The sequence below is a fragment of the Capsella rubella genome, unplaced genomic scaffold (assembly GCF_000375325.1).
Source record: "Capsella rubella cultivar Monte Gargano unplaced genomic scaffold, Caprub1_0 scaffold_6, whole genome shotgun sequence".
Taxonomy (NCBI): domain Eukaryota; kingdom Viridiplantae; phylum Streptophyta; class Magnoliopsida; order Brassicales; family Brassicaceae; genus Capsella; species Capsella rubella.
In genome coordinates this window covers 3319828-3346350 of record NW_006238918.1, presented here as the reverse complement: position 1 = coordinate 3346350, position 26523 = coordinate 3319828, and the positions used below count along the sequence as shown (strand labels likewise).

General features: G+C 37.5%; 8 protein-coding genes across 10 annotated transcripts; 4 read left to right on the top strand and 4 right to left on the bottom strand.

Moving 5' to 3' along the window:
* Positions 1-2: 2 nt before the first annotated feature.
* LOC17882158 (probable protein phosphatase 2C 69) lies at positions 3-2639 on the top strand. Its single transcript, XM_006287948.2, has 9 exons — positions 3-146; positions 226-379; positions 604-731; positions 975-1073; positions 1174-1332; positions 1456-1542; positions 1642-1733; positions 1835-1909; positions 1993-2639. Exons 2-9 carry the CDS (start codon positions 300-302, stop codon positions 2359-2361), a joined length of 1089 nt encoding a protein of 362 aa, XP_006288010.1. The 5' UTR covers positions 3-146; positions 226-299; the 3' UTR covers positions 2362-2639.
* Positions 2640-3198: 559 nt separating this feature from the next.
* Positions 3199-5718, top strand: LOC17881341 (uncharacterized protein At1g32220, chloroplastic). The gene is made up of 10 exons (XM_006288086.2): positions 3199-3402; positions 3725-3842; positions 3921-4009; positions 4185-4240; positions 4335-4390; positions 4522-4615; positions 4928-5007; positions 5097-5139; positions 5219-5310; positions 5385-5718. The coding sequence occupies exons 1-10, from the start codon at positions 3347-3349 to the stop codon at positions 5562-5564; spliced, it is 864 nt and encodes a 287-aa protein (XP_006288148.2). The 5' UTR covers positions 3199-3346; the 3' UTR covers positions 5565-5718.
* LOC17883075 (histidine kinase 5) lies at positions 5697-10301 on the bottom strand. The gene is made up of 13 exons (XM_006290032.2): positions 10276-10301; positions 8850-9675; positions 8697-8753; positions 8379-8606; positions 8202-8295; positions 7909-8115; positions 7679-7809; positions 7539-7588; positions 7287-7462; positions 7084-7187; positions 6280-7002; positions 6038-6202; positions 5697-5953 (listed from the first exon to the last, which is right to left on the bottom strand). Exons 2-13 carry the CDS (start codon positions 9555-9557, stop codon positions 5831-5833), a joined length of 2766 nt encoding a protein of 921 aa, XP_006290094.1. The 5' UTR covers positions 9558-9675; positions 10276-10301; the 3' UTR covers positions 5697-5830.
* Positions 10302-14146: 3845 nt separating this feature from the next.
* LOC17883911 lies at positions 14147-17965 on the bottom strand. 3 transcript variants are annotated; one of them, XM_023780717.1, is made up of 13 exons: positions 17742-17965; positions 17140-17186; positions 16999-17047; positions 16851-16899; positions 16695-16765; positions 16534-16592; positions 16211-16309; positions 15665-15722; positions 15301-15434; positions 15117-15173; positions 14768-14865; positions 14499-14680; positions 14147-14418 (listed from the first exon to the last, which is right to left on the bottom strand). In XM_023780717.1, the coding sequence occupies exons 2-13, from the start codon at positions 17149-17151 to the stop codon at positions 14363-14365; spliced, it is 924 nt and encodes a 307-aa protein (XP_023636485.1). In that variant the 5' UTR covers positions 17152-17186; positions 17742-17965; the 3' UTR covers positions 14147-14362. The 3 variants fall into 3 exon arrangements, with proteins under 3 accessions (XP_023636485.1, XP_006288295.1, XP_023636486.1); XM_006288233.2 differs by having other exon boundaries at positions 17747-17965; XM_023780718.1 differs by lacking the exon at positions 17742-17965 and adding an exon at positions 17635-17676.
* Positions 17966-18058: 93 nt separating this feature from the next.
* On the top strand, positions 18059-18977 carry LOC17882787 (putative peptidyl-tRNA hydrolase PTRHD1). The gene is made up of 2 exons (XM_006288607.2): positions 18059-18570; positions 18661-18977. Exons 1-2 carry the CDS (start codon positions 18130-18132, stop codon positions 18841-18843), a joined length of 624 nt encoding a protein of 207 aa, XP_006288669.1. The 5' UTR covers positions 18059-18129; the 3' UTR covers positions 18844-18977.
* On the bottom strand, positions 18902-19403 carry LOC111830053. Its single transcript, XM_023780719.1, has one exon. It carries the CDS (start codon positions 19287-19289, stop codon positions 19086-19088), a length of 204 nt encoding a protein of 67 aa, XP_023636487.1. The 5' UTR covers positions 19290-19403; the 3' UTR covers positions 18902-19085.
* Positions 19404-19671: 268 nt separating this feature from the next.
* LOC17883395 (pentatricopeptide repeat-containing protein At5g10690) lies at positions 19672-22685 on the top strand. The gene is made up of 11 exons (XM_006287301.2): positions 19672-20086; positions 20202-20334; positions 20475-20572; positions 20664-20825; positions 20942-21010; positions 21133-21268; positions 21357-21589; positions 21719-21796; positions 21910-21978; positions 22152-22328; positions 22428-22685. The coding sequence occupies exons 1-11, from the start codon at positions 19724-19726 to the stop codon at positions 22650-22652; spliced, it is 1743 nt and encodes a 580-aa protein (XP_006287363.1). The 5' UTR covers positions 19672-19723; the 3' UTR covers positions 22653-22685.
* A 99-nt stretch (positions 22686-22784) lies between these two features.
* LOC17883400 (microtubule-associated protein futsch) lies at positions 22785-24445 on the bottom strand. The gene is made up of 2 exons (XM_006289836.2): positions 24264-24445; positions 22785-24130 (listed from the first exon to the last, which is right to left on the bottom strand). Exon 2 carries the CDS (start codon positions 24097-24099, stop codon positions 22918-22920), a length of 1182 nt encoding a protein of 393 aa, XP_006289898.1. The 5' UTR covers positions 24100-24130; positions 24264-24445; the 3' UTR covers positions 22785-22917.
* Positions 24446-26523: the final 2078 nt, after the last annotated feature.

The window sequence follows — 26523 nt, the reverse complement described above, 5'->3', positions numbered from 1 at the left end:
ATCTATCTGTTCGCCGGAATATGCTCCCTTCTCTTAACGTCGATCACCTGTTTTCTCTTTTCCCTCTCAACTAGGAGAAGAATCAATCAATCTCCCTCCCTTCTTCTTCTTCTTCTTCTCTCCTAATTATTTCATGGGATTTTCAGGTACTTAACGATCAATTTCTGTGTTTACGAAACGTGATTGTTGAGATCGATGACGATTTTGGTTCAATTTTTGTTTTAGATTAGAAGAGCGTCACCGCAAAAATCATCTATTGATTCAAAGAACCAGCGTTTGAAACAAAATTCTAAAAAGAAATGGGATATTTAGACTTGGCGTTGTCGTATTCTAACCAGCCGCCGATTGTTGAAGCTCCAGCGAGCGGAGGTGGTCTCAGGTCATTCATCTCAACTCATTTTTTAATCTTTAATTTCTTTGCTTTGCGTATAATATCATTTGGAACCAATAAGCTATGATTGGATTTTATTGTTTGCTGTAATCGTGCTTTGACCCTATCTATTCGATTTATCTTATTGGTTGCCTTATCATGAAATATGATTTTTTTTGCTGTGTTAAATGTTTGATTGTGTGAGTGTTGTACATGACATGATTCAATTTCAGCCAGAATGGGAAATTTAGCTATGGATATGCAAGCTCTGCTGGGAAGAGATCATCTATGGAAGACTTTTTTGAGACTAGGATCGACGGTGTCGATGGAGAAATCGTTGGTCTCTTTGGAGTTTTTGATGGTATCTTCCCTCGTCAGCTCTTCTTAACAATACCTTTATATTAATCTCAAGAAACCTAGAATTATTATCACTTCTAGCATAGCTTATAAAATCCTGATGGTTCACTTGTTCACATGTGCCATGACCTTAAGCTTGGTTTTTTTTATGCTAATTAACCCTGAGTTCTCGCTGTTATGGTAGCTTATAGTTTAGGATTGACATTCGAGAACAAGAAATCAATAATGTTACTTGTTGTTTTGCCAGGCCATGGTGGAGCCAGAGCAGCTGAGTATGTGAAGCGTCATCTTTTTAGTAATCTGATCACCCACCCCAAGTTTATCTCTGACACCAAATCAGCTATAAGTACTGTCAGAAAAAAACCCTGAGCAAAGTTATTTTTTTGACAATTTGTTGTAGATGCAGCACTCTCAACTGACATTAAATTTGCTTCAAATGTTTCCAGCTGATGCATATAACCATACAGACTCTGAGCTTCTCAAGTCAGAAAATAGTCACAATAGAGATGCTGGTTCCACTGCATCTACAGCTATTCTTGTTGGTGATCGTTTACTTGTGGCAAATGTTGGTGACTCTAGAGCTGTTATCAGCAGAGGGGGGAATGGTAATTTTCAAGGAGATCTATTATGACTTGTATTTTCGTCATTACCACCATTTAGTATCCTGATAGGTATAATGCCCTTTTTCATAAATCTGTTCCTATATATATAATTCTGTGTGTTTGCAGCCATTGCTGTGTCAAGGGACCATAAACCTGACCAAAGTGATGAGCGTGAAAGGATTGAGAATGCTGGTGGATTTGTGATGTGGGCAGGTAAGTAACAAGAAACGATAGGATTATATTTATCAGCTTCATGTTTTTCTGAAAACATAGTCCTAACTGTTGTGTGTGTTGCGTTCATCAATTGAACAGGAACTTGGAGGGTTGGAGGAGTTCTTGCAGTTTCTCGTGCTTTTGGTGATCGGCTTCTGAAACAGTATGTTGTTGCTGATCCAGAAATACGGGTATTTCTTCACTTTTATAAGAACCACACTGCATTTGATTTTCTGATCCTTATGTTTCTCAAGCTTATAAATTTCCCCGAACCCATTTTTTACTGAAACAGGAAGAAAAGATTGATGATTCTCTTGAGTTTTTGATCCTAGCAAGCGATGGACTGTGGGATGTTTTCTCTAACGAGGTTTGTGAAACTAATAACTTCTTTAACGTCGTCTACTTTCCAATTCCAAATACTTTATTGTACTCTTTAACCATATTTTGCAGGACGCAGTTGCAATGGTTAAGGAAGTTGAAGACCCAGAGGAGTCAGCGAAGAAACTTGTGGGAGAAGCAATAAAGAAAGGTAGCGCAGACAACATCACATGTGTGGTCGTTCGTTTCCTTGATAACCAGACAGCTTCATCAAGCCATGCCAGTTCCTCTGCATCCAATCAAATGCCGCCACTTGGAGACCTCACTATCTCATCCAATGAAGCTAACCAAGTCCAGACTGATTCAGAGAACATCAGCTCAAGGAGTAAACCAGAGAATGTAACGAATCACAAACCGATCACTGCAAGCAGCAACTTCACCAATGAAGGGCATTCAGTGAATAAAAAACCAGTCCCTGAAAGTAGCTCAACGAAGCAGTGACCCTTAGAGAAATTCAGTGACTGGGGTAGATTTGTGTTCCTTCTATTCATTCATTAGGAACTAAAGACACAGTCTTCTGCATCGTTTCTTCCCTCAAAGTCAGCTAACAAACTTACAGATCGTTGATTGCGTTTGCATTTAGGATTGAAAATGTACTTAATATGATTATTTTAATCATACGAATAGGTGTGTATGTGTGTGTGTGTGTATAAATACATACATCTATATGTAGTTGTTTATGTATAAATGTTTCCTAAAGAACATGATAGTTATATTTATTCAAACAGAAAAATAAAATACTCTGATCTTGTTCTCAAGCCGATCATATGCTATCTATGAAATATAAAAACCCAGAGTGTGACTCTACTCTGATTTTGATCGCATGCACCTTGTTCTCCATATTTCTTTCTGCTCAAGTTACTAGTCTCTCCTTCTTTCAGCTGTTACTCTGTTCGGTCTGTAGTTCAGAATATTCACCATAGTTGCGATCATTGTATACTTACCACCATTACCAGACTCTAGTGGTCCATACGATCAATAGATAAACCCCTTTCCCGGTCTTCTTGTGATATTTATACTCTTTCCCAACCAACCACGTCCGGACCAGTTTTCACACCAAAAAACAATCGTTTGAAAATATATCTGTTATAAATGGTTCGGTGTTGGGATATAAGCCCAATTAGTCTCGGCCCAACCAATTTGATATCAAGTAAATATCGCGTTGGTAGCACGCGCTGCTCTCGTGGCTTCCCATGGGTCCGGACAAGGTAAAGTCGGATCCTCGGGTCAGGGTCAACGTGGCACCTCCTTAAGAGGCGACGTGTTCTCAGTTGTAGCGCTCTTTTCGACGTTTTGCTCTGTTATTTGGCCGTGGGTGCTCCTCTATTCCCATCGCCATCGGACTCTCTCCTCTTACAAATTTTTTAATTTTTTGTTTGCTCATCTCTGCGTCGAGTCACTTCTTCTCTGCTGCTCCGATTCGAAAATGAGGACCATCGTTTCGCGTTTGATTCGTTACAAATCGTCTCTTTCCCAGTCACGGTGAGTGGTCTCTTCCTCCGCTCTTTTTGTAACTTTGCTCGCACCTTAATCGTCTTCGAGGCATCGATTGGTAGCTTTCTCGGACATTTCTAGAAACTTTGCAAGTATCTAAGCATCTGTATCGGTAGAGTATTTGAGGGTAATGCGCATTTGTTTTGGTAATTTCTCGTAGCTGGGTTGGTGTCAAGTTCTAGATTCTAAAAAAGTAGGTGATTTGGGTGTAATTCATGATTGGTTTGGTCGCTGCAATAGAGTTAATTATTTAATTTTAGATACTTGTCTTAACTTTTGTGTTCTGTGCTTCTGGATTATGTTGCATTAGGTTCGTTTCTGCCACGAGTGGCGGGAGGTATCTCTCGACGGACTCTAACAAAATTGATGAGCCCTTCAATGTGGAAGAAGCTGAGACTGTACATGTGCCTCCACCTCCAACCGAGAAGGTATGAGTTTTGTGGATCTTTACATTGTGATTAGTTGTAAAGATATCGCAAAATGGTGTTCATGAATGGTATTTTCAGCTGCTTGTTCTGGGTGGAAATGGTTTTGTGGGATCACATGTCTGTAAAGAAGCTTTAGATCGCGGTTTATCTGTCTCTAGCCTTAGCAGGTATCTGATCAGTAATGTAATTAATTTGATTCAAGGAAGTGAAATTATGTCTTAGATCAAGTGCACTTTTGTTTAAATTTGTGGCTCACGATATGAAGCTTCGCGCTTTAATAAATCTGGTCTATGTTGGATGTTGATTTACGTGTTTGTATTTTACAATTCCTATGGGCTTTAGATCAGGTAGGTCGTCTTTAAAAGAGTCCTGGGCTACCAGAGTAACATGGCATCAAGGTACTGATGTTAACTCTTCAACATGTTTGTAGGAACTTGATACTTTTTTCCCAGTGTGTTCATATCCTGTTTATATTTTCTCTTTCGTTGTCAGGAAACCTTCTATCATCTGATTTATTGAAAGATGCTCTTGAGGGGGTGACTTCTGTGGTACGTTTTTCCTCTGTTTTCAGGATTAAATGTAGAGACTTGATGTCTACTACGAATTTTTAACTTATTGAACTAGTGCCGCTTTGGTAGATTGTACATTATTGAAACTAATTCAGAATGAATAATTGCAGATTTCTTGTGTTGGTGGTTTTGGTTCAAACTCATATATGTATAAGATTAATGGGACTGCCAACATCAACGCAATTAGGGCTGCCTCAGAAAAAGGTACGTGTTCTTTTAGTTTGCATTAACTAGGGCTGAATAAATGCTTACAATATAATCTTTTTTAGGTAGCCATGTAAGAATTTTGAGATATTCATCTCAGATAAACACTACGGACCATAGGATACTGAAAACCCAGTTATTGGCAGGGGATATATAGATCGTAGGCATAATTGGTGCAGGGGAACACAAGTTATGTGAATTTGTCTGCTACCACTTTAGACACCATGGCTTCCTGGAAAATATATTAGCAGGTCATATATTGGATTAGCAAAAGTTTACTGGCATTTTAATTGTGTTCCTTTTGTTGACCAGGTGTTAAAAGATTTGTCTATATATCTGCTGCGGATTTCGGATTAGCCAACTACTTGTTGAGTGGATACTATGAGGGAAAGGTGATCATATACTTTTCAAACTACTGCTATTGTATAGCCCTTTTTGGTTAGTATACGCTGTCTTAAGAATCTTCATTTCATCCTTACAGAGAGCTGCTGAGACCGAGCTGCTCACAAGATTTGCATATGGAGGTATAGCTTTCATGTTACATCCACAAAGTGCTCTCTGAAATATCCGTTATTACTTTTGAAATTTTGGAATGTTGGGCAGGTATAATCTTGCGACCTGGTTTTATTTATGGAACTCGCAGTGTTGGAAGCATGAAGATTCCATTGGGAGTATTTGGTTCACCCATGGAGATGGTAATAGAATTCCCTCTTCATTGCAAGCCTCTCAAGATTGCCTCTTTATTCATACTGCTTGTGGCTTTTTGTAGGTTCTCCAACAAGCAAAACCGCTGAACCAGCTTCCGTTAGTCGGACCTTTGTTCACACCTCCGGTGAATGTTGAATCGGTTGCAAAAGTCGCGGTTAGAGCTGCCACGGATCCGGTGTTTCCTCCCGGGATTGTGGATGTCCATGGAATACAGCGTTACAGCCAACAGAAATCGAGATAAGTCTGTCCGAAAAAGCTTGAGTATGCTGTCTGTCGTTTTGTAGAGTTTGGCTGCTATTTACGCTGTTGGATTTTCATGGTGGGAACGACAATGTTTTCTCGTTTCTCTGACCATATATTTCCCACAAATAAATAAAGAAGACAAGCTTTTTTTATTGAACTGTACATCCCTAAATAGGGAACTACTTAGTAGCTCTCCAAAACTTTCCCTACACATTATCTACACAACACAACCACTAAATCTACCAAACACCAAACTCTGAAATCTTAATGCAAATACTGTTGTAAACACTCTCTAAGTTTTTGCAACGTTACAGGTTTTGAAATAAAAGAGTCCATACCATTTGCATAACACTCTTCTGAACTCTCTGCTAACGTATTTGCCGTCATCTGCACATTTAACAATCCACTTTACTCTTCAGTTTTCTCAAGTTGTGTAACTCGGTGTTTAATGTAATTCGAAGAAGTACTAACCGCAATTATTGGCAACCGGTTTGTGGATCGCACGCAAACTTGGTCATTCTCCAATGTCTTTTTATCTACTCCGGCTTCTATAGCAGCATTCCAGTTTCCAGATTCTTCATATGAACGGATTAGTCTTGTAGCTTTTAAACCATCCAAAACCGGCATGCACACATCCTGTGAACCCAAATTAAATTATAAGCCTTTTCAAGTGAATTTGAAAAGGACAAGTCTTTGAACAGCAATTAACATACCATGAGTACCAAATCGTAGCTAGAGCGATTAATCGCATTTATGGCTTCAACTCCATTATTTGCAATATCCATGGTATGGCCTAATTGTTTCATCATCGACTTTGCAACCATGATGTTGATCTTATTATCTTCCACAAGCAAAATCTTTGGCTTTGATGTTTCTTTGAGATCTGTATCGGCTTTCTCCTCTTCCCTTTGAGATGAAACTGTAAGCTCTGACTCCATTTCTAAAGTTCCACTTTCTGAGCTAGCTTGTGAACTGCTACAAGATTCAGATTCCTTAGAGAAACATCGACCATTTCCATTCTCATATTGGTGAGCTGATTCAGGACAATGAACAGAACTGGTTTCGAGTTTAGACTCGTCCACGTAACCACCGTTTTCAACCTGAACTGTCTCGCTTTGTTCAGTGTTGTTAGAAGGATCAGCGACTAGCCCATTGATGAGCTTAACAGGACTAGTGAGCATGACTTTATGAGGTAAGAAGTCATTGCCATTGACCGGTCCACCATTAGAATATATTGATCCTAGAAGCGGTTTAAACTGGAAATATCCTTCAGTTGTGTCATCTGGTTCAGATTGATGATCCGTCATATCGGAGAACTCATCTTGATCATCCGAATAATCATCTGACGTTGCAACTTTATAGGGTAATATGAATGTGAATATTGAACCTTCGTTGACCCGGCTTGTCACAGTGAGTTGACCTCCCATTAACTCAACCTGTAAACAGATAGAGAAAGATTAGAAGAACGAACTTCTTTTAGTTCTTCTCTTATGTTGTAAAATCTTAAGAATAGTTACCAGCTGTTTACAAATGGCAAGTCCGAGACCAGTTCCACCATATTTGCGGGCATGATCGGTACTTGCTTGCATGTACTTCTTGAACAAACAAGGAATAGCGTTTTCTGCAAAAGAACACCAAATTTAAATATGGACCGGGTTAGTAAATAGTTTTGTAGGCGTTTCATTCTTAAACAATTCGTTTTTCAGAATTGCTTGCTTGCCTGGAATTCCAATTCCGGTGTCATAGACGTCGCAGCGAATCCAAACAGAAGTCTCAGTCAAACCATTATCTTCATCAGCGCCTGCGTTCAATGCGTTCTCTCTCGCAAAGGATGGTTCTGATATCACCTGGAGCTTAATCCCCACCTGTCCTTCATGCGTAAATTTTATAGCATTGCTGCAGGACACTTGAAACAGTCAGGAACCAAAACTTGTCAGCATGCAAATAAAAACTCAAGGATTTATGTAAGAACCTTATCAAATTGGTGAGGATCTGCCGAATCCTTAGAACATCTCCAACTACCTGAACATAAAAGGAGAAAATGGTTAACGATCACAAAGACCTTAATTACCACGTTAGCTCTTTCAGAAATATGATTGTTGTGTAATGAACCTCAATAGGAACATCATCTGTAATGTTTCCTTCTAATGTCAAAGATTTCTTCAGTGATGCTGCAGCTGTCTGAAGCACGTGCTTCACCACTTCTCTTGGTCGAAACTTTGTAGCTTCTAATTTCATCACACCTAAATAAGAACATACACAACGACTCAAATGATCAAAGAATTTGACAAATGATCACACCACAACAAGTTCAAAACTTTTGAAAGAGTATATGTTTTTACCTGATTCAACCTTGGAGAGATCAAGAATGTCGTTAATAAGCTGAAGCACCAAATCTCCAGAGGAGATCATTACATTCAACAACTGTCTTTGCTCTTTATCCAGTTTTGTAGTTGAAAGTATCTCAGCCATTCCCACTACTCCCGACAACGGTGATCTTATCTCATGAGACATCGTGGCTAGCATTTGCTTTGCTCTCATTGTCTCCTCTGCCCAAAAGAAACACACAAACACCACATTTAGTCTAGATTTCTCATGAATCTTTCTTAAGTTTGATTTCACTGCTTGAACAAACCTGTAATATGAATGGTCTTGTTCAGTTCTGATTCCATCGCCTTTCTCACAGCGTTATCTTCTCTAAGTTTCGCCATCTTTTCCCTTTTCACTACCTGTAACACAAGAAGATAAAAGTGAAGATGTGAAGATAAGAACATAGATTACAAATATGGTTCAATAATCTTAGTTAACTAACCTGATCAGTTACTTCCATTCCCATGTAATTTATACCGATCTTCTCGCCAGCTTTGTTGTAAACAGGCTCGACGTATATCAAAAACGTCTTAGATCCGAATAAGTCTGTCGTAAATGTGATCTCTCTCTTTGAAGCTTTTCCTCTTTCAAGAACTTCTCTTTTGAAATCTTCAGATTCTTTAACTCCACCTCCGTGGAATATCTCAACGTCTGTTTTTCCCAAAATGTCCTGAAATTAGTAGGAAACAAGTCTTGATTCAAGCACGTTTCCTCAGGAGAGTGATCAAGAACCCAACAGAACAAACAGTTTTTTTCTAACCTGTTCCCGCAAACTAGGATACTTGTTATAGATGAACAAGTAGCGTAAATCTTTATCCTGAAACCCATAGGTGACAAGTAATCAGAGAAACATTAGTCAAAATGATGGAAAACAAGATTAAAAAGAAAAAGAAAAAAATCATTTTTGACTAACCTGATGGCCCATAACAATAGGTGCATTCTGAAGTATAAAATGCAAGAAACCTTCAGCTCTTTTAAGATTCTCAGTTAGCTCTTGGACAGGTGCTGCGTGACTCTCCATAGTCTTCAAACTCTCATGCAGCTTCTCGATTAATCTTCTTTCTCTCTGGGTACTGGCTTCGAGCATTTTCTCCAAACTTAAGGCCTTCTGTTTCCAGTAAGCAACGGTGTCAAACTCCTCGTTGATCTCGATCTTTTTGCGATCAACCAAGACATCTCGCTTCTTCTGCCTAAACTTGCGGAAGAGATCACTGGTCTCATCCAAAACGGGAACATTCTCAGGCTCGTTGCTCTCAAACTTGTAATCTTCAATGATCTTGAGCTCTTTGGCCTCGGCTTCTTCTCTCTGTCTATCGAGATTCAAAAGCTCTTCTCTTAAAAGCCGGGAAGCGTTGTCGTGCATATAATTCCATTGTTTGACGAGGTTGGTAATCTGAGATGTGCCCTGATGAGTGGAATTCAGAAGTTCAGGTAACTTGGTCAAATCGGCAATGGTGGGTTCCTCTTTGATGGTAACTTCTTTCAACATGTCTAAATCTCCGGCAGGTTTCTCAACGTTGAACTGTTTGTCAGCTTCAGTTCCGACATCATCGGGCCACATGGAAGACAAGACTTCGACATCCATTTCCTCAATCTGATCAGTCTCCATTTCACAGACCATTTATCAAAGTTTCTCTTCATACAACAAGAACATACACAATTGGACCAGACAAACCTATCAAATATCTTTTTTTAACAAACTTTTCCTTTTAAGCAGAATCTTTGATCAGACCAAGAACCTGTAATTTCACATAGAGATTAGAGTCAGGACGATCCATCTTGATCTGTAAATGTGAAAAATATATATATTCGAATTTTGCAAAGGGACCACCAGAACTAGTTGTGTGGACCAATTAGGATTAAACGTTAGCGGGAAACTTCAAATAAATGATAAAAACAAAGAGGACAAGCTTGAAAAAGCTGAAATTTGCATAGCCTCTAAGAAAGAAAAAATCTTGGATCAGTTTCTATATCAGATTGAAACATAAACAAACTAACTTTGATTATATATAGAAAAAAAAAACTACAAGTAAATGAATACAAAATTAGTTCAATTGGATGAAACTTTTAAAAGGAATGATCGGGGAAAAAAACAGTTTGGAGAAAAATTAAACATGAGATTGAATAGAAAAACAAAAACATGGCATTGAGAAGAAAAACAAAAGAATCAATAGGGGGATCATGAAAACCTCTAAAGAGTCAATGGCGGAAACAGAAAGAAATGTTTGAAAACGAAAGACGAAAGCCGGAGACATGAATGAGCCAGCCGGAGAAAAGAAACAAATGAAAGGGTTGGGGGATGAGATGATGATGATGATGATGAGATCAACAAGGTTTACCTTTTCGGACTCAGGTCACCGGAAAACCAGAAGATAAAAAGAAAGAAGAAAGAGGGGGGGGGGGGAATGAAGGGAGTGAGTAGATCTGAAGAAGAGACGTGGTCGTCGGGAGTAGAGTAAATAAACTTCAAATGAGCATTGGGAAGAGATTAACCAATAGATGAAATGAGAGAGAGAGAGAGAGAGAGAGATGAGGAGCATGTGAATTGTGAAAGATAGGTATTTTTACTATAACTAAGGTGGAGAGAGAGAGAGAAAGAGAGAGATGAGGAGCATGTGCATCCTCATGAGACAGAGAGGTCAATGTATATTATATTCATCTAGCTCTCTCTCTTTTCTCTCTCTCTCTCTCACAACTTTCTTTACTTCGACTATTCTAATGGCGACTCTCTCTCTCTCTCTCTCCTTTGCTCTGCTCTCTCTCTGTGTGTGTGCACGTTTGTTTTCTTTCTCAGACCGAATCCGAGTTTTAGTCTAATGACACAGACGTTGACACGTTTCAGTCTTTTGTTTTGTCTCCACAATTCACTGCTCTCTTCTTTCCAGTTTTGCTCAAATAACCCTTTTTCTTTTTTCTTTTTACGTCCTTAATTCTACCTCACTGAGTTGACGACTGAGCTACATGGCGGCGCGTTTACGTCACGCTCCGAGTATATTAAGGATGATGATGACACACACACACATACCTTCCGTAACAAGAAGAAATGGCCGTCAATTAATTAATAGCTAAAACCCCATCTTAGATTATATTGGATTTTAATTGCTCTCAACCATTATTAATCCATGATTTGCTAACTTTAATCAGTAGTAAAATTTGACATATAGTCTTTGATAAACCGAGTTTAGTTAGTTTCAAAACAGAGCAATTCCGTGTACCTCAAGAATTAAAAGTTTAATATTTAGATAAGTAATTAGATGATCAAATTAATGAAATAACGAACAAAATTATTATTACTACTAGTTGTCAATAAGTAAACGAATGAATGATTGTATTTCTTTTATTTGTTTGCCTTTACTACTCTTTCCAGAAATTTTTTGTTTATAAAAAAAAAAAAAAAGAGTATAAGCATGTGGTTTTTGTCAATATAGAATGTCAAAGCAAAGTAGATGAAAGTACACAAATATTCGAAATTGGGTTGGGACATTCATGTTTCTCATGAATACCAAAACTCAAAAGCACATGTACGTACCACAAAAAAAAAAAAATGTATTAATACTTCTTCTTCTTATACTAAGAGTAAGTAATCAACCTAAATCTTAAACTATATTCTACGGTTCAGTTTTTCAGTTGGAAAACTATGTATTGATCAATTATTTGAAACTTGCTCACACACACCCACAGAACAAAAGGAAAACAAATAGTATTTATAAAGAAGAAGAATAAAAAAATATAAGAGACACCAATCCTCCGCTCTCACAATTCAATGGAGCGGACAAACAACTGTATTGGCACAAAATTAGTTGTCGAAACCAATCTCCCCATTTCTATAATAAATAAACTTAAATATAAAAAAAGTAGCAACTAGTACAATCAAAAATAATTAGACAACAAACAAAAGCGTCTTTATTATAGAAAAGAAAACTAAGAAAAACAGCTAAGCCATTTCGATGCTGATTAGTAATATTAGTCCCGAACCGATCTGAAACGGCGCTCGGAGGCCTTTTTTGTCCCGTCCCGTAGTTGCTATGTATATGGTAACATGTGCGAGCCACATGTGCCACGTCATTCTTATATGTCACGTGTAAGTACCGTTGACCAACACGTGTTCTTACCATTTTCAAACATGTTTCTTCTGTTTTTGTTTGCTCTCCCGCCAAAGCAAACAAAAATAAAAATACTATACAATATACATACATTGGACGGTGGTGTGGTGAAGCTAGGCATGTCAATCGGGCTAGCCCGGCCCGGCCCCGCCCGAAACCCGTAAAACCATCATATATGTGAGCCCGGTCCGGCCCGGTCCGAAAAGTTTCCGAGCTTATATTTTAAAGCCCGGCCCGGCCCTAACAGGGCTACAGGACTTTTCGGGCTTTTTTTGGCTTTATTTAACGATAAAAAAATCAATTTCTAAGTTCAGTTCTTTAAAACTATATTTAAAGGTCTACTATAAAAATAATGCATCAAATTTTAAATAACTTATCAATATTCAATAAAACTAACTTAATTTAAGAGAAAAAAATAAAAGCCAAATAAATTATTTACACTTTAACCCAATAAAACATGGAACTAAAATACATAGAGTCAAAATTTAATAGATATTTTGATGATTTCAAAATCATGATACTTATATATATTTTGTTTTAGCTTTGTATAAAGATTTTAAAAGTAATAAGTAAGACTAGTAAGTAAATATGAAAATTATAACATTAATCAAATCTTTTAATCAAACTAAAATATTCAAAAAATTCAAAATATATTTGTATAAGGGCTTTTCGGGCCGGCCCGAGCCCGACCGGGCTAAGCCCAAAAAACCCTTTATCCCGAATGGGCTTAGCCCAAAAGGCTCGGTTCTTCTGGACATATATATTTAATCCCGATTCCGATGTTTTTCAGGGCCGGGCCAAACTAGCCCGCGGGCTTTAGCCCTAATTGACATGCCTAGGTGAAGCGAATGGGATGTGTTATTTTATTTTTTTATTTCTTACGAGTTTTTATTTTCTGGACGAGAAGACGAGAATGTGGAGATATTAATTGGATGTAGACACCAATCCTTAAATACCGGATTTGTTTGTTTATTTATTTATTAATCTACTACTAATCTCGATTAAAGCAGGACCATTCTTTTCATCTTTCTTCTTCCTATTTTATTTTTTAATATATAGTAATATATATATATATACATTATATAAAAATGTGTGTGTAAAGCTGGGTTCTTGACATAGTATTATCAACGACTTACTCGGTTCCATATAATAGTTATATTTTAAATTATAAATGTCATCCATGAATCTATCGGAGTAGCATACAAAACTATGTTTTAATATCCCTCATTTATATTATTACGAATTGGAGATATTATAAAAAGATGACATGTTTTATTAGTAGTGGCTAGACCATAATTTTCGGGTATGTCAATACTTTCATATTAGCACTTGCTTGGATTAGTATTAATATTAACACACTTGTTGGATTACTATTAGTATTAACCCTTTTAAGTCCATCATTAGCTATTATTTGATACTTTTCTTTTTGTTGGTTCCATTATTAAAAAAAGGGGTTAACTAAAAAATAAATTCGATAATCTAATGTTTTGTGTAGGAGGGGCCCCATGTCAGAGTTCTTTACATTTATTTATTTTAATATATTTCTGACAACGAACTTTTCAGTGTCTTAATCATATGTTCCAATAATAAATCAATCACCAAGGAAGATAGATCTAAAGTAAATCTCCATTTGTACTCGTTTTTTTTTTTTTTTTTTTGGGCTGTTATAACAAAAGTGTACACTCTTCTTCTTATTCAGTACATCTGCAACGACAGATGATCCTCAAATCCGATATTTCAGCCAAATATTATATCCCCGTTGTTCTAGGAACATAATCTCTTAAATTGTGATAGTTTTCGTGAAAAGATTAAGTCAAAGTGGGTAACACAACTCCGGGATTCCTTACTATCACCGTAATTTCATATCCTGTAACACAATACTTTTCGTTTTTATTATTTACAATTACTTCAACTAGCTGAGCTAATGGTGGACCGACCATCAAAAGAAATGTATATCTATCTACAACTAGGTTAGTGATGACCTTATCTCCCTCACATTGAATTGAACCTATTCTGGATTAAGTTTATAAGTTTATTGACTGCCACTTTTGACTTTCATTTGCGTAATTTCATGAAGAATATGATTGGACCATGTTACTACACGCCATAGACAAACCAAAACTTCATTTATCTGTTTCTGTTTCGAGCATCAACATTTCCAATTACTAATAGTCTAATCCAATTACAAAATCCATTCTGTAAGAACTCTTCTTCATATCACTATTTTAACATTTTGAATGAAGAATCACAACATCAGACAAGGAAGCAGCAACAGAAATAGAAAGTTTATTAGACACAGCTCCAGCTTTTTCCACGGACTCCTCTACTGAAATATTTGCTCAATTTCTTGTGGCAGGTTTACCATAATCTCTGCGTATGCTGCAATGATCAAAAAGATAAGACCAACCTTTCAAAAACAAAAACATCACTCACAACATATCGGTGTAAACTAGAAGTACCTTCAGGTAGTGATTGGATCCGCAAAGCATCCTCGGCAAAAGATAAACGCACAGGAATTGTCTGACTCCCAGGGCTTGTACAATGTTTCTTCGACTGATGATGCATTGGCCAAACTAGAACCCTCACTTTTGTCGGCAGTTCACTCATAAGATCTCCATATCTCAGGCTTACCATCACCTTGCTTCAATGCCAAACATTTTTTTTAAGATTTAAAAAGCTATAACAACAGAATCATATAGATCCATGAGATTGCTAACAGATTGCTAACCATTCACAATCATCTACGGCAAATTCAACCATGTGGTAAGGAAGACTGTTATAAAGCTCATTGATCTGGTTCCCATAGAGCTCGTTCATAAGCCTAACCTACAATAAAATAAGGAGAAGCATCCTGGTTAATGCTGAAATTCTCTTACTTCATGTTAACAGGTCACATGATTTCACTACCATTTTCATTTCTATCTAGAGATTATATTGACGCATTCTGAATGAGAAAAAAAAAATCAAACAAGAAGCCAGTAGGTTAAAAAATTTAGTGGCCATGACCCAAATAGCCAATTTAAAAGGCACAATCTATAAGTTTGATCATCTACTCATGATCAAAAATGTTGACAAACCTGTTCCTTCCTTTCCACATATGCTTGCAGGAGTTCCCCAACATTATCGATGAATTTCTGGTGTTAACAAATTTTAAACGGAAAAAATATAAGAAACAAAGAAGTAAGAGGATAAACTAAAGATCAGGTGCAACAACGTCAAAGCAAGTTGAATATCGATAATGGATCCAGTAACCATGCCTACCTTAGCATTCGAACAAAGATCATTTTCCAAGTCACGTATTGGCAAAAAGAAAGGAATTGTGTGCTCAAGTACAGTCATCTTCTCCAAAAACGACTTGCTCTCAAGCACACAGTGGTAAACCTCATAAACTTCTCCTATATAAAAAAGGATCAAATTATCACATACAGGAAGGGGAAAGGTTAGGAAAAGTCCCAGTGTCTTCATTTACATGAAATATGGAGACAAAACAGCTAAGTCCCTTTCAGTGACACCTCAGAAGGTAAGAAAACTTTGTGGACAAACACGTTACGATGACTGCCAATACTTGTTTGTAAACCAAAAACACTTGGAACTAATGAAAAATGCCAATTATAGTCCAAATTACCTGCAGTCGATGTTTCATACTGTATTCCAATTCTCGCTCCCTCTAGGCAACATATCATCTGTTTGATAAAAACATCAAATATATAAGCAATACACGATTTGGTATCAACTCAAAGTGAGATGTCACTCCAAACTTAAGATTAGCCTGGTGTCAGCCAAAACTTCAAAAGAGGAAAGATTATAGGAACCACCAAAATTCGGGAAAGACATATTAATTGACATTCTTCAACAAAGATATACAAGTATACAACCAAGATTGGTCTGATTGGATCTATCATTTAGGCAAGCATTAAATCAGGCCAAGATAAATGAGCAAATCTATAGGTTTCCTTTGGACTATCCAGAGCTACTGTCATATGGTTTCATGATGTGTTTCTAGTATATCTATAGTGACAGAAGTAGTCTTCTTTGTGTGTATTCTGAAAGAGTCATGGTTAAATTTGTGCTATCTAGACATGGGTAAGGCTTATGCCAACAGACCTTGGGTACAAACGAATTCAAATCTCTACAGAAGAAATTTGTAAGAATGTAAGACCTAAGGACGTACCTTATTTCCCACTCTGTAAGTAACTCTTTCTTCAGGATGACATGCTACTGCAAAACCTGCATTACCGTTATCTGCCTTTCTATCAGCCTCCATATGCACCTACACAATTTATGGTCAATTTCAGGAAAGAGTCAATAAATCAACAGATGAAAAGAAAAAGGATGGCATAATAGATTTAATAGCAGAAAGAAAATACAAGACTTTCTTTATCAGAGCGAATAATTAATCTAGATCTGCCCTGATTAAAGTGTCTACTAAGCCCTCAACCAGATACTAAGGCCTGGAACACCTATTTTTAGAGTACACAATGATGGATGCCATACCCGTTCCCTTAATGTGGCCAACAAACCATCATTCCACTCTTCCCCATATAAGCAGACTTCTGCAGAGGAGAGGATATACTTATGATCAAAATAGATACACGGATGAGAACATACTTATGGCACACAGAATCCAATTCTGCAATTTAGTTATCCATACCCACCCTGGCTTTGGGATGCCCGTGCAGCTTCAAATTCTTTGTTTAAGCGATCAAATATTGTCTTATCAGAATCCCTAGAATTAATTATTACAAAATACAAAGTTAATAAATAAAAAGATGTGAGAAGTGAACAATACAGTTCAGAAGCATATTTCCTACCTAGTAAGACGGTTTGTCAATTCTCGGTGCCTCTTGAGAAGATTCGAGACTAGGGAAAGAGCATAGAAATTAATGAAATTATAACCCACAGTTTTAAACCAAAAAAAAAAACAAAAGGATCTGAACCACAAGAAAAGCTGTTACTCACATCTTGCTCGTGTTGTATCCAGTCGGATATCTTGGTCCAGCGAAACAATCTATATGCAACAAAATCAAATGTTGCAGAGTCTACCTCTTAAAGTTAACAATTGGAAAAAGGGAGAAGGAAGTGGAAGGATTTGTTATTTACCATTTCTCCCATCTTTGCTTTTAGAGAGTTACTAGTTGACCAATCTCCTGCCAAAAAGCAGAGAACTTGATTATCAATATGCACACCAAATTTGCGATTCTCATACATTACATCTATAACAGTTAGTATTATTTCTTCAACGAAAGTTAACATATTCCAAAAACTCCCCCACCAGAGTAACTTAGAAAGAGTAGCTCATCAAAGCTCTAATAAAAACCAAATGAAAGTCAAAAACGAAGGTGAGAAGAGTCCCCAAATCTGAAAGAATTGTCAAGCTCTATGATTAAAACAAAACGCAACAGCACAAAAATCGAGTGAGAAGCAAACCCTAAAGCGACCTAAATCAACAAGAGTTATACTCTCAAGAAATCGAACCGGCAGCGAAATCACGATTTCAGCTCAGATATGTAACACTCGGAAACGAAACTAAACAGAAACGAGGCTGAATTAGAATCTCTATCCTACTTTACAGAAGGGCTTGTTTCAGGAACTTACAGCTAATTTGGCACAGCAGCCCCAAACATAAAACGAAGAACAATAACTCCCAAAAAAAAAAAAAAAAGGAAATTGACGAAAAAAAAAGGAAATAAGAGAATAAATACTCAACGATGCCAGCGAGTAGAAAAAGGTATCAGGTCAGATTGGCGGGGAGAGACGGTTTAGGCAGCGGTGGATACTGTTACGGACGTCGGAATGTTTGATTTCGCTCGGAGAGATCATAAAATCCCAACCGCGAAAAGAAAAAGAAAAGAAGAAATCAGCAATTTCTCTGGTTTGGATTTCTAGCGAACTAAATAACCGGTTTACTCCTGGGTTTGGTTTGGTCTATATAAAAAATTTGAGATTCTCTCTTATCAGAGATATCCAAAATAATAATCAAACGACATCAAAAACTTATAAAAAATTTGAGATTCTCTCTTATCAGAGATATCCAAAATAATAATCAAACGACATCAAAAACTAATTGGGTCTTCTAAAAGCCCATTAAGAATGAACAAATCTTATCCAATAGCCAAGTCCATGTCCGAAACTTCCTTTCATATGGCGAGCGCCGTCATCTCCGCTGCGTTTCGACTCCCGTTCGTTACCCGTCGACTCTCTGTTCCGGCGCCGCGAATTAGGTTTTGTCACTCCACAATCCGGTTGGCTCATCTCCGCAGACTCACAACGACTTCTTCTTCTATGAGCCAACAGACTGGAAATATGGATGCCGTCGTCGATGCATCCAGCAAGGAGGAGAACTCTGCGAAGAATCCCGACGACGTCGTGGTGCAATACGTGGTACTCCGGAGAGATCTGATCGATTCGTGGCCACTCGGGAGTGTGGTAACACAGGGATGCCACGCGTCAGTGGCGGCGATCTGGTCGTTCAAAGACGATCCAGTTACTCTTCAGTATTGCGATCCGCAGCACATTGATTCTATGCACAAGGTTGGTTACTCCGCGAAACCTTAGTTTTATAATTCTGGGACGGAATCAATGGTGGGTTAACTAAACGCGTTAATTAAATTTGGTGATTAGGTGACTTTGGAGGTTAAAGGTGAAACGCAGATGATGAATTTGTCAGAGAAGTTGAAATTAGGAGGAATCTCTCATAAGCTATGGATGGAGCAGCCGGAGAATATTCCAACTTGTATCGCCACAAAGCCTTACTCCAAATCTCAAGTCTCTTCTTTCTTCAAGAAGCTCAAGCTTTGCAAGTGAATCATTCTTCTTCTCCAAAAATCCCAATTTCATATAAATCTCATTTCAAAAAAAAATCTGTAAGCTGAAATTTTATATGATCATGGTTCATACATATACTGAGCAATCATAATAGAGAAGATATGTTCTTTTCTTACAAACGTTTACGAACACGATACACAAAACAAGTCAGAAGCTTGGAATATTTACATGATAGAAATGATCTCTCGGAGTCGGAGGAGGTGGGAGTTTGTTTTTTGGTTTCAGCCACGGACGATGAGGCGTTTACCGCAAGTGGAACAGAGATGGCGACGTTTGTTTTTATTAGAGATAGGAACGAAGCAGAAATTCCACCGGCTATTAACGTCAACCACCTGAACCGCTCCGCCGCAGTACGGACACGCTCCAGGAGCTGCGTACCTTCCGATCACCTGCTCGTCTTGATCGCACACGAACACCAAACACATCCTTTTTTTTTTGTTCTTTCTTCTCTTCTAGACAAGGTCAAATTATAGAATCGTTTTCAGTTTTCTTTGTTTCCGCGTGAATAAAAGGTTTCAGTTTGAATGATATTTATAAGCACAAGGCTCCATGGAATTTAGGATATTTGTTTCCGCGTTTTAAAAGTTGCCGTTTCGAAGTTTAGGAGTTCCGGAGAAATATAGCGTAATCTAGAAGCAATTTTGGATTAGGGGATCGAAAAGTCAAAAGTTAAAAACTCACGTCAACGTTGAATATAAGTTTATTGGGCTTTACCTAAGGCCCACATTTGTTACATCCATTGTAATATTTGTTCGACCCGCCAAGATGAATGAATAACTTGACTGATTGTAGTGTTACGATTCAGATTCTCTGACGTTATCCATCAATGGCGGATGGGTAGCTTACCGTCTCTTTGAAGATGTATCGGATTTTAGCTGTTTCTAATCTTGTCACTCCTCTCCCTTTCCTTCCGTCTTCCTCTTTTGTTCCGACGCGACGGTGTTATCCACGCAGAGCTACTCCTTACTCCAGGCGTATCAATCTCAAGCCTCTCACCTCTCGCATTGTGCTCCTCACGCGCCGTCGTCAGCTTGGTCAGATCGTGGAGGAGGTGGAAGCAGCTAAGAAACGGTATGGGAGGCTTAACACAATCGTTATGAACTCAGTTCTGGAAGCTTGCGTTCACTGTGGAAATATCGATATAGCTCTCCGGATGTTTCATGAGATGGCCGAACCTGGTGGAATTGGAGTCGATTCTATTAGTTACGCCACTATCTTGAAGGTGATTTTTGGTTCTTTCCTCTTTCATCTAATTTTGAATTTTGATTTCGTGTCATCGTGTGAGAAGAACAAGAAAACACCTGAATTTGATTTTCGAATCGTTTGTTTTGGTTAAGGGATTGGGGAAGGCTCGGAGGATTGACGAAGCGTTCCAAATTCTGGAGTCTATAGAGCTAGGAACTGCTTCTGGGAATCCCAAGTTGTCATCATCTCTTATCTATGGTCTGCTTAACGCTCTGATCAATGCTGGTATGATTTTTATGCTGTAAAAAAATATCTCGTTCTCAATAGGCTGCAGAGAACCTTGATCATGTAATCTTAGTGCTAGTGAATTGGAAATATCATTGCCCGAAGCTGATGCAAAAACACTTGATATTGCTCTAGTGCAGGAGATTTACGTCGTGCTAATGGTCTGCTTGCACGATATGATATTTTGCTTCTAGAGCATGGAACCCCGTCAGTTCTCATCTATAACTTGTTGATGAAGGTAATTCTTTAGGCATAGTTGCATTTAGGCTCAGAAAAGCATCATCACTGGTGTATGTATCGCTATAGGATTTCCTTGTTATATATTTCAGGGCTATGTCAACTCAGAATCTCCACAAGCTGCAATTAGTTTGCTGGATGAAATGTTACGCCTTAGATTGGAGCCTGATAGGTTGACCTACAATACTTTAATCCATGCCTGCATCAAGTGTGGCGATTTGGATGTGGCTATGAAGTTTTTCAAGGATATGAAGGTCACACATGTGTATTTAAAAGGCCAGTTTTATACTCCCAAGTGTTACTCAGAGTAGTACTGGGGTAGAGTGTGGCTCATATTAATTGTGATGTCTTGGTTTTGAATACAATTCAGGAGAAAGCAGAGGAATATTATGACGATTTTCTTCAGCCAGATGTTGTAACATACACCACTTTGGTGAAGGTGAGCCAGCAATCTGTGTATCTTTACATAACTAATCTTTATGCGGGAAGATGGCTCAGTACTCTTTCTCTTCTCTATGCTTTACCAATTTCTGTTTCATATGATGATTTTCTACATGTTAGGGATTTGGGGATGCGAAAGATCTGTTATCACTGCAGGAAATATATTTGGAAATGAAATTGTGTGATAACGTGTTCATTGACCGAACTGCTTTTACAGCAGTAGTTGATGCTATGCTAAAGTGTGGTTCATCAAGTGGTATGTTACAATGAATTGCTGTGACATTGTTGCTGCTTTCAGCATCTTTAGAGTATATCCTTAGGGTCTTTACTGAATTTGTTCGCAGGGGCCCTTTGTGTATTTGGTGAGATATTGAAGAGAAGTGGAGCTAATGAAGTCTTGCGGCCAAAGCCTCACTTGTACCTGTCTATGATGCGAGCATTTGCTGTCCAAGGGGATTATGGAATGGTGAGAAATCTGTATCTTCGCTTATGGCCTGATTCCTCAGGAACAATCTCCAAGGCGGTTCAACAAGAAGCTGATAATCTCCTGATGGAAGCTGCCCTCAATGCTGGCCAGGTATTCAAGAATTAGATAAGCTCTCTGGGTTTCGGCTTTCTAGTGAATGGAAAGGCTTTGTTTTGTCCTTTATTTGGTGTCTATCTCTCTCTGATGGTCCTCTAACTAGTTGTCTGGATTATTTATCAGCTCGAGGAGGCCCTAGGGATTCTCTTAAGTATCATTAGAAGGTGGAAGGCAATACCTTGGACGACTAGTGGAGGCATGGTATGATGTGAAAAGTTATTTGCAGACATTAAATATTCTTTTTGGTAGACATGTATTACTAAGCGGTTATTTCCGATGGATACCTTAGTTAGGTGGTTTTTGTTCAACTGCAGGCTGCTGTCCGCCTAGAAATATTGTTTGGGTTTTCCAAGTCTATATTGCGCCCACATCTACTTAGAAAGGTATAGATAAATCATTTCCCACATTCTCAATTCTTACAAATTATCTATCTAGTAAGGTATAGATTAACCATTTCCTACACTCTCTCTTCTTAAAAATGGGGGTTTAGTGTGCTTTCCTCTTTTAAATCTAAAACTGATATATGATCTTGGTAATTAACAATATATTCACTCAGGTGATACCAAGTGAACCAATAGAAAGCATTATGATTCAATTTGAAGCAGCTGGGCCTCTGTTAGGCACTCTACAACTAAAGAATGTTGTCATGCGGTTTTTCAAGGAGGAAGTCGTACCTATTATAGATGACTGGGGGAGCTGCATAGGCCTTTTGCATCGGGAGGATTGCAACAATGTGAGTTAAACTAAATCTTGCTCCGCTTCAGAACCTGTTGACATGACAAAAGAGAAAGATAAATTGATAGATTTTGTGCACTGAATTATTTTCTCGTAGCTTGATGCGACATTGGCCTCCCTGATGAGAAGTCCGCCCACATGTGTGAGTACAACAACATCAATTGGTCGTGTGGTAGATCTGGTTTTGGAAAAGAAACTTAAGATGGTAATAGTTGTTCAATGCGGAAATCTTAGTGGGAGCGGTTATAGCTCAAAGACAGTAGGAGCTTTTACAAGAGCACAATTGTATCGGCTATTTGAACCAGAACAAAATCTGCTTTAGTGGATGTAAGTAATATAATATTGCTTCTTACAAGGGTTAGTTCTTTAAAATTGTCACGAATTTGCATCTAGAAGTCTCTTTGGTTAAAGAAAAAAACGCAGATGACTAGTTCATGTTCATAGGCGAAACCATATAATTCATTGTCCAACATCAATACTAGGCAAAAGCAAGAAAGAAAATTAACAAGACACGATAAAAACACTGACATAGGAAAGCTAATAAGACGCAGTTGCTATGTCTGCATGTGATATAATGCAGATGTATATCACTTAGATGCAGCAGTTTCATAGTCAATAACCGTTTGAAAGGCTCCAGCGAGAGCCAGGACCTTGTTCTTCTTCGAGTTCTCCTGCATCTTACTTGCTATTACATCGTTGTAGGCAGTTGGAGATTCCTTCTTCCCTTGCACTACTTCTTTCTTTGTTCCTTCCTCTGGTAAATCTTCTACTTGAGCCTTTGTTTCTGTTGTTTCTTCTTTCGTTTTGCTACTTTCGCTCTCCTCTGCTTCTTCCAGTTCCACTTCCTTACTTTCTTCCATGTTCACAGCTTCTTTCACATCTGTAGTAGCAACTGTCTCGATGTTCTCCTTATCATCAACTTTCTTTTTCATTTCATCTTCGTCTTCTTCTTGGGTGCTCTCTGGTTCTTTCAGCTCCTCTATTTGTTCTTCGGGTTTATCCTCGTTGATCAGTTCTCCTTTTTCTTCTTCTGTGGAGGCAGCCACTGGTTTGGTCTCCTTCTCTTCACTGGATTCACCGGATTGATCTTTTTCTTCCTCTTTCGTTTCCTCTCTGTGGTCAGAAATGTCTACATTGGTCTCAACCTTGACAATCTCCTCTTCGTCCTCGTGAGCAGGCGCAAGAGGCGACGTTTCTGGGGTAGTCTCTTTACTCGAAGGATTCCTTGGAATATTCTCAGAAACTTCCTTTTTGCTCTTGGAAGAACCGCTACCGCTTAGACCGCTCTTCTTTACCCCATGAGAACCTCTTGAAGCGACAGGAGGCGATTTCACCGTATTGCTTCCTCTGAGACCGCCTCTGCTGCTTCCATGGAAAGATGTAGAACGCAGACCAGTGACAGGCTTTTCTCTTGGAACCGCGGGTCTGTCCCGTGGGTGTGGGTGTGGGTGTGCGGAAGAGGTATTGAGAGGTTTATGGGATGATGAAGTTGAGGGAGAAGTCAAAGACGAAGGAGGACGATCAAAGGATCGTCTACGAAGAATCTTCTGATTGTCTTCGACAGCGTTGTTCTTCCTCAAGAACTTGACCGGGTCAGGTCTCGAGCTGATTGTTGGTTTCAGGTAATTGGGCAAAGGCTTCTCGATTGTTTTCCGGTCAGATCCATCTGCGTTCGCTTCAGATGAGACGGGCTTTGGCTTTCTGCCGAGTGATTTTGATCTGGTGAGGTTGTCTGGTTTCGTTTTCGTTGTACTAGACGTCGTCGCCATTATTAAGAAATCAAATAAACGACCTGAGACGCTACCGAGCAAACGAACAATTTAGAACAATATTTCAGAAGACTATCAAATAAGTAGCCAGCCTTTAAAACAGTTAATAATAACAATCAATTCAAAACATGAATAACTAGGAGAAGAAAATATGAAAGAATTACCTTGAGATCAAAGGAGATGAAATAAGTTTGGTTTTTGAACGCAAGGAGAAGAGGCGTGTATATCAAGGAACGTAATCTCCAAAGATTTGTGGTTGAAAATTAGGGTTTACAAACTTATTTTTGGAACTCAGTTTTTGTAAACGGAGCTTAAATCTCGCAGTTCTTAGGTGGTGGTGGTGGTGGAGACCATGAATCCTCCATTTGTTTATTTGTTCTTAAACAACAAAATAATACCCAAATTTATATAAGTTATAACGATTTCGACCGTTTTGGAAAACCGTAGACTTTTTTTTTTTTTGAGCTAGTCTATTTTTTTCTTAAAGTACATATGTTTTCCCATAATTTTCTTATATTAATTATCTTCTTTTACTTTAATCTTTTCATATAAAAATAATAGCTAATATTATATTTTTATTCTATATAATGCTTTACATATTCAATGTAAAAATATATTGTTCCTAATTTAGTTGAAAAAATAGATAACAGTCCTTTTAAACAACCAACACATTAATTAAAAAAAATTACTCTGTGATTTGTTGCCAAAAAACAGAACTAAAATTTTTATTTATCTGTTTGTTTGTTAATTATTAATAATAAAATGATATATTAGGTACTTTATCATTTTTCTTTAATGTAATATAAAGTATACATCAAATGAAAAGGTCATATAAAGTATGTAAATAACAACAATTTATCTCTTAGAATTTAAAACACAAAAGAAGTCAAAGATGGGAAATCCAAATTGAGAGATGCATACATAGCCACACTGTTGTACATGTGTCTTAAGTCTTAACCCAAATACAGTATAGGGTTCTACCCCAAAGTTTCATACCATTTGTAGTACTGATGGCTCTTACAACAAGTCTTGGGTTGAGAATTCGAAACATGAACAATACTTTGATGAACTAATCGTCATCTCTCAATGAGAGACTCTCAAGTCATCATATATACATCGATTAAAGGTTCACGAAATAAAATGACATGAAAAATGAAAAATGCTCCCAAAAAAATAATTAAAGAAAAGAAAAGAAATGCATGCTAAAGTGGAGAAATGGTGGTCGATGTATCCACGCTTTTAAAGACATAAATAAACCTTTATAGTGCAAGCTTCAAATATATATATGTCCCTCACAAGTCATAATAGTTCTCTTTTTTGTAAATAAAAATCGCATGAGAGTTTACAAACGTGTTAAGACCAAAAAAAAAGAAGAGTTTACAAACGTGTAGTTCTAAGTCTTTGCCTCTTTGGGAATTCCCTACCCAAGGATGCACGTTCGATATATATTGCGAAATCTATCTATCGTGTTTTATCATTTTCAAATTGGGTGAATAAGTAGCAACTCTAAAACAAAACTACAGAAAATGCTAAGTATCATTTTTTGGACTGTTTGCCTCTTGCAGCTAGTGACCGGTTTGTTTAACATCATAACATGTAGCTATCAAGGTAAGCATAACACGAGTTCTTAGGATTACGACTTTGTTCATAGCATGCATGTGCCAAATGTGTCTATATATTTACATTGATCTGAACAGTTAACAATACTTTAAACTTTCTGGCTATACAAATTTGTATAAGACCAACATTAACAATGGGATTTAGAGAGTATGTTAGGGTATTAAGGTTAAAAAATAAATCAAAATTGATTAATATAACTAAGATACGTAAGTTGGAGAAGGATTTATGTTAAGAGTTAAGATACGACACGTGGCAGATGAGGATTGGGTGAGGTGAAAAATATATAATAAGTTTTTTTTTTACTCAGATATTTCTTTTTTTTTCTCTCTTCTTCTCTTTCTCTCTCTAAACCACATAACGACGAAATCGATGATGAACTTTTTTATTGTATTTTTTTATATATGTTTTCAAATTCTAAATTCTAAATTTGCAATAAATATAAGATTTTTTAAATTACAAATTACAAAAAAAAACAAAAAAAAAAATTCTAAGATATCTAACTTAAGATCCTACCAATAAACACATCCAAAAACTAAAAAAAAAATCAAATCTCTTAAACTCTACTTTTTCATATTTAATAATAAACTAATACTAACATACCCAAATTAAAAACCAACCTATAATGTTGCTCTAAGCAAGCTTATTACAATACTTATTGTTTCGACCGGTGGAAGAAATGCCCTTATAAGTTATAAGGATTTGTAAAAAGTTCATCAAAAATCACACTAAAATATATAGCTTTATAAAACTATTGCCAGTCAAGAAAAGTATATATAGCCAAGAATTTTATGTTTATAAGTGTAA